Source organism: Zeus faber, assembly GCF_960531495.2.
Source record: "Zeus faber genome assembly, chromosome: 14".
Lineage (NCBI taxonomy): Eukaryota > Metazoa > Chordata > Actinopteri > Zeiformes > Zeidae > Zeus > Zeus faber.
In genome coordinates this window covers 26,794,298-26,812,613 of record NC_137200.1, presented here as the reverse complement: position 1 = coordinate 26,812,613, position 18,316 = coordinate 26,794,298, and the positions used below count along the sequence as shown (strand labels likewise).

Genomic DNA, 18,316 nt, shown 5'->3' with positions numbered 1-18,316 from the left:
AAACAAGGACGCCAGTTATCCCGCTGTCGAAGGTATGGCCGCCGCCACCTAAACGAGAAACCGAGGCGGCGGACGCCGCCGGAGCTCTGCGGGGGGCGGCGAACTAGCGCAGCCGGCGTTTGTCGATGCCGCGGGCGGTCGCGAAGTCGGGAGCGTTCGAAGTTGGGTGACGGCGGAGCGGCCACCCGACGTACCCAGCGGTATCAACCAAACTCTCGGAAGTATCGGCGACTAACGCCGCGGAGGTTCCAGTTTCACTCGCCCGCCGAGCGGGCGGAGTAAAGTCACTAACGAGCGGCGGCGAACCCGAGAGCTAGCCCGGGGCACACTTGTCCTCGTAGTTAAATCAAGTTAGCTAATGTCAGTGCTGGTCGTTAGCTAAGCTCGGTGGAGAAGTGTTAGCAACACCGACCCACACATGTCGCCAAGTGTCGGCGGTGTTAGGTTTACGCACTGGATTAACCGATGGTGATAATAATAATAATAATAACAGTAATAATAAAAGTTAACCGGCGCGTTGTTGTTGTTAGCCTAACACGTTAAGTCAGCTAGCCAGGAAGCCGCTGAACTCACAGTTACTAACACACTGGTTTCACTGCATAAGACAGTGTTTGTATTCATCTGCGATGTATCAGCAATCAATCTGTGGATTTATATTTATCTGCATCATTGTGCAATCCACAATAAGCTGGATATTGGATACTATACATTACTATTTTCTCATATAAAGCACTGTACATACTGTACATACATATATTTGATTAGGGGATCTTGTTTTTATCTACGCTTCTTAGCTTTTATCATATAACTCCTGTTATAAACCATTGTCGACTCATCAATTTTGGTATTCGACTTTTTAATGATCGGACGATTAGAGTGGTCTCTGAAATGTTGACTTTTTCTGCGCAACAGGTTGTATACAGTAAGCAAGCCGGATTGACCTCATGATCGGATGCCATCGCCTGTACATAAGAGGCATGGTTATGAATCTATCAGTCTGCTATGGAACTTTGTCTGTTATGTTTTTGGGTCTAGTGTCATTCGTTTTACCCTACATTTTGTTTCATTTTAGATGCAACAGTGTAATATATTGTATGATATAATTACCGCAACACACAATTGTATGTCCTAATTAAGTTTAAGCTCAGCCTTATAGATTTTATTTCATTTATATTATCGGTCAATCTATGATCAATTGAGAATTTATTGTTCCTCATATTTTTTATGTTGTCTCAGGACTGCCACTAAAGTGCTCGGATGGTGAGACAAATGAGCATCACTATTATACATGAGCTTATTAGATTTGGATAACCTTTCTAACTGATCTTAATTTCAAAAGATAATCAAAATGAGGTATTTTAAATTATCTTTCAGAAAGGATCTTCAAAGTGACCAGTATTTGTTAATTTGGCAAAACAAATCCTACTATAATTTGATAATAAATTAGATAGAACACTATTGGAGCTCAGTCATATTGAATGCTTGGTTCCTATATTATTTGTTTTAAAATGAAATAAACCCTTGGGTATTCATCAATTACATTAACTAAGTAAGGCCATTAGTCATCCTTATTTGTCAGAAATATAAATATTGATCATTTGCAATTATGAATTGTTATATTGCTGGTTTAGAGCTTTACATTTTGAATTGCTTTGTTGAATTTGATGTTTAAACTAAAAATAATGTTGGTAAATAGAGCAGCGTTAAAAATGACTAACATGGATTGAAACAAAACTGCAAATTGTCTTGATCTACAATTCAAGCGTATTTCTCATCGTCCAATTGATGGAGAAAAAAATATTTAAAAGCACATTCTCTTCTTTGTTTTTTAGGCGTGGCTTTGGCGAGGGGATGGAGCACCCTGTACACAGAGGGGAGACAATGCCCATGGGACTACATGACAGGTATTGTCCAATATATTGTTTGCTGAACTTTCTTTGGGTCATGCGGACATATTTCAAACAAATATTTGTCGCACTTCTCCACAAACATTAAAAAATCCCTATCATATGGCTGTTGAGGCAAACTGCTGTCAGATGTGGCATGTCCATCGTTCCAATGTTTCAGTTTAATTTAAGGTGCTACTTAATTATCTGATTTACACAAAAAAGGAAATTATGATTACAGTAGCATCTATTATTGTTTCATAAAGCATAATCCAATGTTCAGTTTTGGTGGATGAAAATATTTTACTCGTTCGATGTTTCTTTCATAGGCTTTGCATACAATGATATCAATAAGTACCTTGGTATTGCTATTAGGGATGTCACACATGTCATGATATTTTGTGTATAGTATATTATAATCTTAAGGAAATATAATTTTTAATTAGTTACTCAATTATTATTGAGTATTATATAACGCTTGTTCACTTATTCCTTTGGTCCTGCAAACAAACGTATAAGCCTATTTCATCCTAAAAACATAAACAAGGTGAGGGAAACAGCATCGTAGAATTCACTGAAGCTGCCTTTTGAAAACCTTATCTAAATGATCATCTCACTTGGAAGTCTCAGATTCATCACTCATATTCAGTAATAATTGGATTTACTTTAACGCCATTGGGTGGAGTGTAGATGGAAAAATGGTCTTTTGGATAAATGGTCTGAGTTTGGAAGCTATGGGCCAGCCCTAAACCTGTTTAATCTTAGCTAGTTAAGTTTGGGGCATGGGCCTATTGTAATTGGAGTAATTAATAAATGGATGGTTGTCTTCAATATGCTGGAGCATGTTAAAGGTGCAGTGTGGAGGCACTTTTTTTTTTTTCCTGGATTGTTCTGAATTTTGGTAGTATGTCTTGGAAAACAGAATTCCATTCCAGGACAAAAAGTCCCCAGAATCTTACCATTTTCATGGATAACATTGCTTTTAGTATGCCTCTTTAGTCGAATTTTATCAAATCATTTTGAGATAAAAATGTTTTTCATCGGTTTGGACTGAAATCTACCTAGTAAAGCATTCTAATGATGGATTTTAAGCAGCGCTTTGACTCACTATTTGAAATTGCAAATTTACTGAAGGTTGAAGAGGCTGAAGGTTTTTGACAACCCACAAAGGAGTGACAGTTGCTCAGATCGCAGATGGCTAGTGTTTGGTAAAGGAGGTGTGCACCCTAAAGTGTGAAGTGATTCAGTGAATGCTGTGTAGAGTAAAAGCTTGCAGACTTAAGGGCCTTTCACATAGGACGCGGTGCTCGCTGAGCTCTTAACTCCATGTGTGTGTATTGGTTGCTCCACACAGGATCTGCACAGCTGCAGAGGTCCACGGTTTAACTTTTGCGCAGAGTAGCGCTGCATGCTGTGACGTAATCCCCGCTGGACCATTATAAACAAGCGGTGAAGTAGACAGGAAGTACCTCTGCAATATGGAGGAGAAGCTGATTTTAGCAGTGTCCGAATTCTCCGAGTTCTACGACCCGTCCTTACGAGTTTATCGGGACCTTGGAATGGGGTCCCTGTCGTGGAAACTGGTTTCATACCAAGTGGGCATACCAGGTGTGTGTTTAAATGCTGTGTTGATTCGCGATATATGACCCATGGCCAATGAATATTACCTACAAGACATGATAATGTTACATTTCATACAGGCCAAGTGAACTTAAAATAATAATACCATAAGCAATATTCCTGTTGTAGAAGTAACTAGTGCAGTGCACGTTCAAAACATGGCTGTTTGTGAAAGTCGCGGTGAACAACACCAGGGAAATACCCCCCTTTCTCAGGTGAAAAAACACACCCAATATGCGCTTTTGGATAACTTGCTGTTCACTTGTTTATTCAAATATTTCAATACTATGACAATATTGCATATGGTGGCAAATATTGTGATATTGTTTTTTGTCGAATAACGGCCCAAGCCTCCACTGCACGTCCTTGGGTCCCCAGTTATATACCCACCAAGTGTGAAGTAGACCGGTTGAACGGTCGTTGAGATAATCATACAGACATATAGTACATACAAAGAGATTCCTTCTTTTATAGTTGGATGACAGCAGTCCAACTTTCATTCCAGTCGATAATTTATTTTTTATTTCATTAAGGTATAAGATAGTAAACCCCCCATCTCATGTATGTAGACAATGAATGAAGAATGTAGAACTTCAGGGACAGGTATATAAAGGAGACAAAGGATGTTCGTGAGAAGAGGAGTGGTGCCAGGGAAGAGCAGAAAAACATAGGGAAGTATTTTCCTATCATGGGTTTCCTAGAGTCGCATGTCAAAGAGAGGCCCACCTCCTCAAACTTGACCCCGGATGACGAACCCTACAGTCCCCAGCCCACCCTATCCTCCCAGGCTCAGCCACAGGACACAGACACCTTCATCCTCAACATGTGCTTCTTGGAGTCAGACAACCCCTTTTCAAGACTCCCGTCTACCCCGGAGTCCCTGGCTCCTGAGGGATCAAATTCCCTTCCTCCCGCCGAGATTCTCTGGAGCCATGTCTACAATAGTCGTGGCCCCTGAGGTGTCGTGCACTTTCCAGGCTCCCACAGTCTCCCCTGCTCCTCCAGTTTCTCAGCAGTCAAGCCAGGGATAAAAGAGAAGGCAGGGAAGGACCGGAGATTTTGAGGATGAGGTGCTGAATGTGCTCGGCCAGTCAACAGATGAGGAGCTGTTTCTCCTCAGCATAGCTCCAAGACTGAGAAACCTGCTTAAAGAAAAAAGAAGCAAAGTAAAAACAGAGGTAATGACAATTTTGCACAGGGCTGAGTTTTCATGAGTTTAATCATTTTATCTTTTTCTAATTTCTTTAAGATTTCAGTTACTGGTTCACAAATGTTACACACACACACACACACACACACACACACACACACACACACACACACACACACACACACACACACACACACACACACACACACACACACACACACACACACACACAGTTTAATTCTTAAATATCCATTCACCTACATTTATTGTTGTTAAGTGTAGTTCAGTGTATTGCAGTTGTTTTTGTGTTGTATTATATCTATCTGGTGAATTATAGATATATAGTTATGATTTATGTCTGGTGAATTTGTTAAATCTTTTCCAATCTTAAGCCTTTTCATTAATAAATTGGTGTGTGGCAGTTCCGCCTGCCGCCAAGACCTCACTTCCTCACTTGCTGACAGGTTTTTGGAGATCGGAGGCAAATCATAACATACCATGAGCAACGAGCATGTGGTGTGAACTGCTCACAATGCAATCCGACTGCTGGCCAGGGGCTCGCAGATGCCGGCAAGATATGAAGCATGTTTAATATCTGGTCATGTTGGGATCGACTAGGGAGTGGCGCAACAAGCTACAGGCTAAGAGAGCAGGCAGGGAGTGCACAGAGCAGCAGCCAGAAACACACAACATACCTATTTTACTTTTCTTCTCCAGGTTTTTAATATATTTCTTATTTAAATTCAGCTTTTATTTGATTATTTTTTTACAGTGATCAATTCATCAATAAAAAATCCTGTCCCGCGCATGGTATCGTGTCATTTCCGGTGTCTGAGATCTGGGGAATTTGGAGGCCAAGTCAACACCTTGAACTCTTTGTCTTATTCCTCAAAACATTCCTGAACAATTTTTGCAGTGTGGCAGGGCACATTTTTCTGCTGAAAGAGGCCACTGCCATCAGGGATTTCCGTTGCCATGAAGGGGTGTACAACAATACAATGGTGGTCTGCAACAACATTTTAGGTAGGTGGTATCTGTCAAAGTAACATCTACATGAATGCCAGGATTTAAGGTTTCCCAGCAGAACATTGCCCAGAGCATCACACTGCCTCCGCCGGCTTTCCATGGTGCATCCCTGGTGCCATCCCTTCCACAGGCAAAAGATGCACACGCACCCGGCCGTCCTCATGATGTACAAGAAAACTTGATTCATCAGACCAGGCCACATTCTTCCGTTGCTCCATGGTCCAATTCTGACGCACACATGCCCATTGTAGACGCTTTTGGCGGTGGACAGGGGTCAACAAGAGCACTCTGACCGGTCTTCGGCTACGTAGCCCCATACGCAGATAGCTGTGATTCACTGTGTGTTCTGACACCTTTCTATCATAGCAGCATTAACTTTTACGGCAATTTGTGATACAGTAGTTCTTCTGTGGGATCAAACCAGACAGGCAAGCCTTCGCTCCCCACATGCATTAATGAGCCTACGACCCTGTCCCCGGTTCACCTGTTGTCCTTCCTTGGACCACTTTTGGTAAGTTCTATCCACTGTATACTGGGAACGCAGAGCATCTCCGCTTTGGAGATGCTCTGACCCAGTCATCTAGCCATCACAATTTGGCTTTTGTCAAAGACACTCAGATCCTTACTTTTGCCCATTTTTCCTGCTTCCAATACATAAACTTCAAGAACAGACTGTTCACTTTCTGCCTAATATATTTGACCCCTTGACAGGTGCCATTGGAACGAGATGAGCAATGTTATTTACTTCACCTGTCAGTGGTTTTAATGTTGTCGCTGATTGGTGTATGTGCCTGCATTGATCACTCCTAGTCGCTGAAGTGGCCAAAGTTGGCTTTTGGCAACATCAAGTACACCCATGCTTCCTCCTGCCATTGTCTTTGACCCAACAAAGCAACATGAATATACAGAATCTCTGCTTATTGTCGCTATAATGAAATCGTGCGAACTCTTGCTGGAGGCAACATGAGAGTTTCATGGAAGCAGTGAAAAATAGGAATGGTCAGTACCGAAGAGAATTTTACAAACCTGCAAAACAGACATTACAGGATCATCATAAGACCTTCAATGAGTAGCTACATCAAATAAAGCAATGAAATGCTCTGAAAAACACCATAAAGGATCACAAAGCTGTTTTCCACATTGATTGCTTAAAAAATGATGTCTGTAAATTAAATTCGGAGGTCAAGGCATTCCACCTTGGGGTAGTCGTAGCCGGTAATAATATAGACTTGTGTGAACTCTACTCCCTAAAACATGATGGCTATGTCATGCTACAGAACAGGCATTATCATAGAAGTCTCAGTCTCCGGTTTTACAGATCATCAGGAATGAATAGAGCACAAGGCATTTACAGGAATTGGATTTTGTCCTATATCCCAACCCATGACATCTGATACCCCACCACGGATGTTTGCCATTCCAAATGTAAGATTAGAGTCCACAGTTTTAACTGAGTTGAGAAAATCGAAGAGGAACCTGAGAAGTAGGGCCATTTTGACCGACTATTCGCCCAATGAGGAATAAAGAGACAGATGACTATTTAACTAGTTCTGCTTTGCCTGGGCACATACATTCGAGAGATTGGATTTCAATTTGAAAATTCTCTTGTGACACATGCCCCAAGATATTTGAAGGGGTCTCTAAATAGACTAATAGGCTTCAATCGATAATATTTATGTTGTATCTTTAGTTCTTTGGTGAGCAAGTGGCGAGCAAATGGTGACTGAAGAGCAGGCAAAGGGGTCTCCTTCTGGGTTTGACAATATACACCCAGTTGAGTGAATATGACCTTGGGAACGGCATTTTCTAATTTCCTGGACATTTGCAAGGATCTTTAGACCTGTGTTTATTAGTGACATTGGTCTGTAGGAGGTGCAAACTTGCTTTCAGTAACAAAGAAATGCAGGTGGTGAGATGAAGGAGGGGGTGCACCTGTCTTGAAAGAGTTGGCAAAAACTGAAGAAGTGGAGCTATTTGTGAAGAAAACTTAAGGTCTGAGTGAAACTCATCAGGGTCTAAGCTTTTAATATCCTAAGAAATTTCAACTCTAAGACAATTTCAATTTTTTGTCGATCAATTATTTCAAACTATCACGTCATGTTCAGTACAAATGGATTGGTGGTTTTGGCAGACGGAGAGCAGCTAATGGTTCTGAGACTTGGGAATAGTAGTGGTCACCTGACTTCTCCGGCCAAAAGTTGTGTGTAGTTTGAGTGTTATTGCCATTCTTTAACACGGTACTGATTTTAATAGCTAAAGCTCACATATCTGTGGCAGCCCACTTGTACGGGTAACACAGAGACTTGGCAACTGAGACATAAAGAAGTGTGAGCTGTAGAAATAACCAAGCCATTGTTAAAAATGTTATTTTTCAATTTTAATTGTTCTGATTCATAGGCTTTATAACTGGAATATAGTGCTAAGATCCATTGGCGGTTTTCAGATATTATTTGCCAAATTTGATCCAAGTTTTTTTGTGTTACTTTTACTCAATAACTAATAACCCTTGCAAATAACTAACAAAATGCTGCACTGTAATTGCCACTCCGCTAACAAGATGGCACTGTTGCTGAGCTGCTGGGCTGTTAAATAACCCTGAAAGGGTGACGGGAGGGTTTTTTCCCCTCCTACCAGGACACGACTGTGACATGCAGCATGTGTGTAGCCTTCACTGCTGCCAGTGTGTTCCTATTACTGCTGCTCTCCCTCCCCCTTTACATGGTGTGGGCAGAGTAGGATGGAAGCCCGCATTGGAAGCCTTTTCATGGATATGCTCTTCGGTGTTGGTATTACTGTAGCACCGTTCTGGTGACAACAACATGCCGTTAAAATGGAAAAGCGGGTCCCCTGTCAGCTGGAAATTCCCGGTGCCAGTGCTTAAGACATCCAGGTCCTCACCTCTTTCGCCTGCCTACATGTGAGTAACAGACAAAATATGATTCATTGTACGATTTCTCTGACAAGCTACATATTTATGTGTGTTCTAGCTCAGTTTGGGATGTTATTTACATGGGGATGTTCTCTGTGGCTGCAGCCATTATTAAGCACAATATGGTTTGTCAACGTTAAACTCTTCCCTGTCTGGATTATATTATTTCACTTGATAGTGGAATTCTGTGGTTTTGCTGTTAGTTTAAGCCATGGGTCGCTTTACATCTGCGCCTCTCTCATTTTCTCTGTGCTATGTTTGTTTGGTCACAGGGACTCAGCAAGCTTGGGAGGAGCCTGCCTTTGTCAGGATGTCTGGCGTGCCCTGGTTTAGGAGCTATTGTCATCTGCTAGTGCTCGGGAGGGGGGAGGGTAGAACGGAGATGGGCTCCATCCCTCCGCTTCCTTATGGGTGCTTTCATTGCCCGGCTGTAATGGACATGGGTGTCTTATTTGACTTGTGTATAGTAACTGGGAAATAGCTGGTTTTGAGTATATATCTTTAAAAAAGGAAGGAATGTATGAATGTATGCACTGGGAACACAAGCTAGCCTTTATAGGCCAATGATAACCTCTTAATTATTTCTCTGTGAGGGTTGAGACAAAGTGGATACTTGGAAAAAAAAAAATCCTTCTTATTTTTCCTCTAGGCTGTCCACGTAATCCTGAAAATAAATTGTATTAAATCATAAATACTTGCAGCATGTCCATCTTTAATTACATATGTAAATATATTATGTATAAAAATGTAACGCACAGTAGTGACACAAACCTGTAGGTATATAATATCTGATTGTAGATTTACAAAAATAAAAATGTAGATAAATTATTTGGTTTGTAATGGTTGTAAGCATTTGGCTTTGAACTATAGGCTTACATGCCTCAGTTGTGTAAATTCTCTTTTCCTTTTACAAGAGTTATATTCACAGTGATAACATCACCAAGTGGAGCTCCACCTTATTCTGCTGTGCCACTCAGGCTCTGCCCTACAACCAGTTGCTATTTTGAAGCCTGTATATTGTATGTTGTGTTTTTAGGCAGGCTGATATTGGGCCCCCAATTATAGGTTGCGCCGTGGTCAGGGAAAAGTCACTCTGTTCATGCCCTTTGGGTCTAACCTCTGTTCTTTTGGATTTGGTGGAGTCATTTTTAACACGGTATACCGGAAGATTTTGCTATCTGAATCTGAATCTGAGTTTTGTGATCTGCTGGTAGTTGTTTTATACAGTGGTGTTTTTTTAATTGAGAATTAGCTGAGGCCATGTATGCGCATGTGTGTGATTGCCTGCAGCAAGCCCACCCGAGTCTATATATAGACTTGTTAGCTGCCTGTCGAGCGGATTTTATGTTAGCGAAAAATGGGGATGGTTCAATGCCTCTAGGACCCATGGCATAATTTCAAGCTTGGGGGAGAGTTATTGAGTTTGTTCTTGACTCTGCATAAAGTCTAAAAAGAATTGAATTAGGAAAAACTTGATGTTATAAGGATACATTTTTATTAAAATTCAAATATTGTGTCCATCGGACGAAAGGGCATTTTCCCCACATGATTTTGTGCCAGCGAGTCTGTCTTCGTGCATAATTAAGACAGGACTGTCTGTTCCTCTAGTAAGTAAGTGGTCTTTGAATATTTTAAAACTTCACCTTTAACCCATTATATATCAAGGTGGAGGTTTGTGTTTACACAAAAGACACAAAGATATTTGGTTATCTATTTTTTATTTTTCTTGTTTTTCTGTGTCTGTGAGATGTTTTTAACTGTTTATCGTCAATAAACAGACTGCTATTCATAAATTGAACATTGTTTGATTAGATACCAATAGTGATTCCCTCTTATTAATTGAAGAATTAGACAGATTTTAATTAAAATCTCAATGCATCACCATGAGGTGCCAGTAGGTAGAAAACAAGGTAGCCAGTTTCAAAAGAGACTTAATTTGCAGTCTATCAATAGAGGTGCCTGGCTGCTTTTGGACAAGGGGTTTTGAATATGGTTTGGATAGATACCATTCTTCAAGCGTTGCTCTGCCCCAGGCCTGCTCCTGTCACTGTTGTGCCTTTTCCAGCCAATCAGATTGTATGCCACCTCATTGGTCAGGGACCTAGCAACTCAGAGTTCTGTGGGGTCAATATAGCAGCAAGTACTTCCAATTTAGAAGCAAGAAGAAAACTGCAGCTCCTTTCGTCAGCAGCAGTTGAAAATCAAATCCCACAGGGCTTTGTAGCACTTAACTCCAAACAGCATTAAACATAGACATACATGGCACTGACATTCAGAGTAACAGCTCAGTCTCTGAGCGTAGCCCCATTTATAGCAGATCTGCTTTGTATGGACCTTGGGGTTTCAGAAGTTGCAGCTGTTAACCATGTAGGCTACTGGTTTTATTGCGTACGAGTGGTCGGCGGTTGTGAAAGCTCACCTTAGTTTAGCTGTCTGTCACCGCTCTGGTTGGTAGGATCGGATAAGAGGACAAATTAGGATATTCCTGTGATGCCAGTTATACTGCAAGTGCATTATAGGAAGCCACATTGCTTCACCTACATGTAACTTGTCAGTCCCTCCAATATGTTTGAAGGTCATTCAGAATATGTACATTTCTGGATGCTGCCGCTGGAGTCATCATGCTCAGAGAACAACAAGAGTATACAACATTCTTCATCTTGAAGACAGGAGGCCGCAGGCATCCTCTTCTTGCTCCATGAATAGTGTTGCCGTCACTTTCCTCCAACTGCTCTTCCAGCGTGATTAAAAAAAATATATAATAAATAAAATAATAATAATAATAATAATCCAATTCAGTTCCAGATAGTCCATATCTTATATCCAGTTAGTTCATATCTTTACATCAATGATTGTTTAGGGTAGGGATTAATAAGCTGCTATCTTTTTCTTTTCTTCCATTGTGCTTGTAAAGCCTGTCCGACAATTCTCTGTGCAGTTATCCATGTGTTTTCCAAATAGTGTGTTTTTATTATTTTCACCGGCTACGTCTCACCAATGGTACAATTTTATGTGCAGTAACAGTAGATAGTGTTTAGGTCCGAGTCCGAAGCCTATCAGGTCCAATGGTTATCGAGTCCAAGGCTTATCAAGTCCAAGCCAACCCTATTGAGTACAAAACCTACCGATGGCAAGTCCAATTCCGTTGAGTCTGAAGCGTCTCAGGTCTCGGCCGTGACCTAAAGGTAACGTGTCGTGTCGTGTCGTGCAAGAACAGTCAACTTAAGTGAAATGCAAAGACTACAATTCTAATGGACCAGTAAAAGGTAGACTTATAGTAATCTCCATTGAAAAAATTTGCTTTTATAATTTCTCAAAAATAGGTCTTTTCACCAAATGATTTATTTTAGCTCGACAAAGCCCCTACGCTAGACCTCAAATCGTGTATCACAATATGATATCTTAATTTATTGATGACCCATTACCACTTAAAGACAATATAGGATCATTACATATAAACACCCAACCTTAGTAATCACCATATCCATAGAGAAAGTAGTTGCACACATGGTTGGTATTTGCCTGTTGTCCCTCAATTCTTGGAGTAAGTTCTAGCCTTGAATCACGTGATGTGGCCAGTTAAAATGAACACACCTAAAAGGAAATTGAACAGTTTTGATGAAGTTCCGAGGACCCCCTACTGCCACCTTAGGAGGAAAATCTTGATTTTATCCTCCCAAACTGTACCTGGTGTAATGTTTTGACCAAAAGCTTTCCAGTGATAGATGATTAGGGAAGCCAGGTAGAACGGTACATTTTTGTGCCGCCTTTGTTTCTGCTTTCCATTTTTTTCTCTTTTAGTTCCTGTGTTATTGTTTGCCACCCTATTTAAGTGGTTCCTTTGGAGAGTTGGTTAACACTGGTTCAACGAAAGGAACAGCTCAATGGATACAATTTTGTGCTTTATGTCTTCCTTGTCGTGTGTGTGTCTGTGTTTATTTGTGTGTGTTTATCCACTAAGACAACGCTTCAATTTTTAATTTTAAATCCATTAAACAAAAAACATCTAACACTCAGCCGTACCTGTGCATTGACATATGCAAAATACTTGTACTTATGACACAAGAATCACAGGATGAAACTTTTTTTATTCCAACTGTGATGAATATTCATATAATGAAATTCATAGTTGATAGAATCTCTAGTGTAATATGAATACTGTAAGCTTTCCTATCAGATTTCCCTAAATTTTTAACATAAAAAAGCAGTTTTCAAATGCTCTTGATACATCTGACTGCTCATGAATGCAGCTTGAGTTGCAGTCTTTTTTTTGCCATCTTTGGGAGGATCGAAACTTTGATGTGGGATGCTGTAGCTGTTGTTTTCTTTGTTTCGTTCCGGCAGCCACCAACACTCCTTTGTGGTTTGGACCACCCACTCTATCCTCGCTGCCTCTCCAACTTACCACCTGACGGGGTAAATGTACCAGTACACTACTTGTGCTCTGTGTCAATGTAAATGTGACCACTTTAGTTGGCCATGAAAATTAGTCAACATCTCGTGGTGGTGTTTTTGTTTCCAAAAGTTCCAACTAGAAACCGTGTATTGTCATCTCCCTGTAAAATGTACCTTTTGAATTGTCCCCCTCCTGTCATCTCCATTGAGTAGATGGTGCCATAGTAGTCTTCTTATCTGTGTCTGTATTTGATAGACTTTAAAGTCCCTGTAAAGCAACAATAAATATGGGATCTGAGTTTGTCACACCACGTCAATTTGAATGATAAAAAAAAATTGCCAAGTACATAAAATTAGCTTTCAAAATCGTGGAAAAAAAGGCGCTTAAACCACGCCCAATCGCGGAAAAGTGCGGCCTCTCTCAAGTGTAAAACAGCGCTAATCCAATACATTCATCCAAAAAAATCCAAATCCAAAATCGGAAAACCAATAACGGGTTGGTTTTTTCGTTGTTTTGATTTTTTTCTGAAGTTAAAAATAGAACATGAGAAAATGGGATATTCTGTTATGGGAAGCGTGGTAGCTCCCCCAGCTCCGTGCACTTCCTTCATAGTTCAGTCTTTTTCCATGTTTGACGCAATAACACGTATAATGTAGAAACAAATCTCGGAATTGACTTTACAGGGACTTAAAGGATGTGTGGCCTTGTCATGGATCGGTAACTTATTTGCCTTACCTTTTGGGGTGATGGATTACTATTCCTTTTCGGATGAAAGTGTCATGCCTTTATTTTATTTTCCTTTTCTTTTTGTCTGTTTTTGATGTATTGCCATTGCCAAATTTTGATAAAAGTTTTTACTATTAGATGTTACTCTTATTTTTTTTTTTTACACGGCATATTTGTAATGTCCATTTTCTTTAAAGCTGCCATCAAGGGAGAGTTGTTTGGTGTATGTGCAAAACTAATTGGAGAATAAAAGTGATTACTATTCTGATGTGTGATCAGGATGTGTTACAATCAAATTAACATTCATGATGGCAGCTTCTCCCAGAGCCTTTAATGCTATTTTCAGCATGAGACCATGGCATTCAACATTTCAAAGTTAATTATTGGGGTAACAAAGTGTCTAACTGGGTAAGGCAACTGCCATTTATTGTTATTGGAAATTTGGTTATTAGGTTATTTGATGTTTTGGTTGAAATGAATATTGTCGTTGGTGATTGTAAGCCCCAGGGAGATTTTGCCAAACATATCCTTTGAGGTTGCTGTTTGGTTGTGCCATGTATATGTATATTCTTTCTCCTCTTAATTATAGATGAGAAATTCCTGGGGAAATGGCATTTACATTTATACACGACCATTCTCAGGCGTTCTTGTTAGTCTTGTACTGTTGTCTTGTATTTGGCTACTGAGCAGCTCAACTTGAGAAGTTTGGTTTACGTTCCTTGGGCAGTAGCATCTTCATGTCGTAATGATTTGCTTAATTTTTCCTCAGCCACAATATTTCTATCCAATCTATGAAATTTTAACCGTCACCTTTCGCAAGTGTCATTCTCTATCAATGAGGGTGCTCTACTCATCTTTAAATGTGGTTGAATTCTACTTCTTACATTCCTGTACTATTTCCCAACAAAACTGCTAGAAATGATGTGATTATTTCAGTCTTTTGTACGATAATTCTTTTCCTTTGTTTCTTGTAGATCCCTCGTGGAGGACGACGACGCTCACATGAAAGTTGCACTGGGTTATGGTGATATGGGCATCTCTGCTCACCTGCAGGCGTCAAAGACTGGAAACACTCGCTTCTTCACAAGCAACACGCACAGCTCAGTAGTTCTTCAGGTGAGGGCTCGGATGAACACATTAACAATGACGTTAATGTGGTATAGACTATTAGCTTAAATGTATTTATTTATTTTTAATAACCCGTGCTGTCAACAGGCTGGGCATACAACACTGGGTATTGGTATGCCATTGCATCCGAGACAGAGTCAATGTGCAACTGGAGTTCTAATTCTCAACCTGCAAAGCTAATCTTTAATAATCATCAAGGGCCTCAAACAAAATCATTCTCTGCTTTGGATGAGTCGTGGAATGAAAAGAGCTCATCCTTTCTCTAATACATTTATGGTCACCACCTATCCCCCTCCTCAGAGGGGTCTTAACCAAGCCACTATTCATCCTTGCTTCTCCAAGAGGGATAATCACCGCGAGTGACACATAGAAACATATTTACATTTACATTTACATTTAGTCATTTGGCAGACGCTTTTATCCAAAGCGACTTACAAGGGAGAATAACATTCAGCTACATATATATATAAACAAACAATAACTTGTAAATAACAAAACATAATAAAATGGACAAAAAAAATTAACAGTTAAGGCAAATGGCCTCTTTCTGTAACAACTATAGCAATAAAAAAAAATAAAAAAAGAGGGACATCATAATCAGGAGGGTGGATGTCTGTCTGTCTGCCTGTCTGCCTGTCTGTCTGTCCGTCCATCCCCACTTGTATGTGCATAGGACTGCTCCCCAATTAGGTCTGCTTCAGTCAGTCAGAAACTTATCATAGTGCCTCTGAGCAGCAGCAAATGGCTCCGCAGCCACCTACGAGCCGCACAGACCCCCCATGGTTGCAAGAACATTCCGAGCCCAAAGCACCGTAGCCACAGAAAAACCTGAACCCACCGAGAAGCAAAAGCCTACAGAGCAACACCCACTCATGCCCCAGAGACGCACAAAATGATGCAATGCACGAGACAAACCTGCACCCCCAAAGTGCATACACAACTTACCCTCATGCGCAGACATAAGATGCAAGCGCAGAACCCCGAGCTGCAGATGTCAAGCACAGACCACGGGCCTGGAGCCTGGCCCCGCAACCGATAGACAGACACCCCACCCCTCCCCAGAGGCCGACAGAGCTCCGCCAACACCGGGCCGCAGCAGGACGGACACCACCCAGCACCGGGCAAGGGCATGCCGCCAGGATCCGAGCACAGCTGGCAGGGGCCCACCCAGCCGACCATGCACCCATGCCAACCCGTCCACGCCCTGCTCATCCCGGAAACCCCATTGCTTAATGTGCACTAATTTTGTGTTTTGGGTGAAAATTGTGGGGCATGAGTCGTCCGAGCGTGTTCAACCCGAACCGTGTGTGTGTGTGTGTGTGTGTGTGTGTGTGTGTGTGTGTGTGTGTGTGTGTGTGTGTGTGTGTGTGTGTGTGTGTGTGTGTGTGTGTGTGTGTGTGTGTGTGTGTGTGTGTGATGAAGGGGATTAAGATTGCGGGACATATATCTTAACATGTAATCTATGAGCAATTCAGTAATTACTTAGGATTTGTACATTTTGGTTTGTGTTTAGTTCAGTAAACCGAAGTAGCAGATCTCAGTGGTCGCTCATTTGATTATCATCCACAGAATAAGGTATACCTTATAAAAAGTAATGTATTTATAATCCCAGGAGAGCAAAACAACATATCTACAACTTATTTTTGCAGTGGCACTTTTGGCACATTTTGGCCACGTTTTTGTCATATTTCACGTTTCTGTCAAATACAGCTTTGGCTGTTCGTCCAATAAAATTACCTGAGTGGCGGGACTAACACTCTCTGTCAATGTAGGCCGGTAACATGTAGGACGGTAATTTTACTAGAAGCTAAAAGTACTTCTTGTGACTCAATATAATGAATGTTGACCTGCCCAACGGGAGGGAGGCCAACATCCTTGTATACATTCCTGGTGAGTAACATAAGCTTGCTAACTCAATTAGCCAAATCACATGCGTAAACAATGTCAAACTAGTGTACTGTTGTGTGGTAATCAGAATGATGTAACACTCCATGCCACTCTCTTTCTGTCTGCAGTGTTAAGAAATGCACACTACATTTAACTCGAGTAACTGTGAATATTTCTCTAAATTGAATTTCACAACACTGTACAATATGCATTGTAATAAAAAAAAACTACAATTTCAGCTTGAAGATGAGCAAAAAATTCAGAATGTGCAGTTTTATTGATCGCCCTGAATATCAAGAAATTGTCCGGCCATTTCCCTTGTATGCCAGTCTGGAAAGGATGATACAGAAATGAACCACTTCTGACTGAAGCCACTTCTGACTCGAGAGCGGCCTCCCTTACGAGCTGTCTTGTGTCCTGTCTCTCCCCTCCCAGGGATTTGACCAATTGAGGATAGAGGGATTACTATGTGACGTCACGCTGGTGGCCGGCGATGGAGACGAAGCCTTCCCTGTCCACCGTGCCATGATGGCATCCTCCTCTGACTATTTCAAAGCCATGTTCACAGGTAGGTGCTGCACAGACCCTTAGAGATGTTGAATTGTAGCAAACTGGTGGTATTGGTTATCTGCGTGTAGTTTGAAGATTAGGCTAGTTTGTGGAAGAAGGAAAATGTTTTTTTTTTTTTTTTATCTTTGTATGTGTTTTGGGGGGGGTTTTTTTCCACTCAAACCCAAAATGGGTGAGGGCGCAGGTTTTTGCTTATGTGAAGCTCCATTTTGGTGTAGCTAGACTAGAGATAGTCAAATTTCTTGTCGCGATTGTGTATGCAGCGAGAAGTCAGAAGATGTGAAGTGTGCTGCCAGGTGCACGACTGTGGCATATGATATCAAATTTTTACACCTGGAAAACCAGGTTCAAATGCTTCCTCTTTTCCGGTACACTGCTTCATATACTGCTATATATTATATTTTTCTTAATTCTTGCATTAGCACTTTGCCAAGAGTACAGTCTCTGTACTGCGGCAGCTACTTTGCCATATCCCTTTTTTGGAAAAACGCCACGACAAATTTACGAGTGGGGATATACAACTTGATTATCTGCACAGTTCTCATTTATTACTAATTTGGGATTAATTAACATGCACACTTTGTTGTGAAAGAAATGTCACTTACGTGGAAGTGTTCATGAATCCAGATAGTGTTTTGTATGATGGAATTTTCCTTACGTTTTCATCATATTTTTCAACTCTTTTTCAAGTGAGCATGACTTGTATGCTTTTTCCCCTTATTCTCTCCCCTTGCAGGTGGAATGAAGGAGCAGGATTTAATGTGCATAAAGCTTCACGGTGTAAACCGAATAGGCCTGAAGAAGATCATTGACTTTATTTACACAGCTAAGCTATCACTCAACATGGAGAACTTGCAGGACACGCTGGAGGCAGCCAGCTTTCTACAAATCCTTCCTGTGCTTGATTTCTGCAAAGTCTTTCTCATATCTGGGGTAAGAAGGCCACTACAGTGCTGCTGTGGTGCTTTACATACCAGATTAAGTTGTGCAAATAGCTG

General features: G+C 41.0%; 1 protein-coding gene across 4 annotated transcripts in view; it reads left to right on the top strand.

The window, feature by feature from the left end:
* The window catches only part of klhl13 (kelch-like family member 13), a 34,066-nt gene continuing 15,750 nt past the window's right edge, over window positions 1-18,316 (top strand). The window contains exons 1-5 of one of the 4 annotated variants that reach the window (XM_080013889.1): window positions 1-32; window positions 1,833-1,904; window positions 14,708-14,849; window positions 17,184-17,316; window positions 18,055-18,251. In XM_080013889.1, coding sequence (XP_079870015.1) covers window positions 1,852-1,904; window positions 14,708-14,849; window positions 17,184-17,316; window positions 18,055-18,251 — 525 coding nt within the window. In that variant the 5' untranslated portion in view covers window positions 1-32; window positions 1,833-1,851. Of the gene's footprint in view, window positions 33-103; window positions 201-1,832; window positions 1,905-8,372; window positions 8,600-13,023; window positions 13,028-14,707; window positions 14,850-17,183; window positions 17,317-18,054; window positions 18,252-18,316 lie in introns of those variants that run through there. The other 3 variants (XM_080013890.1, XM_080013888.1, XM_080013891.1) reach the window with 3 other exon arrangements.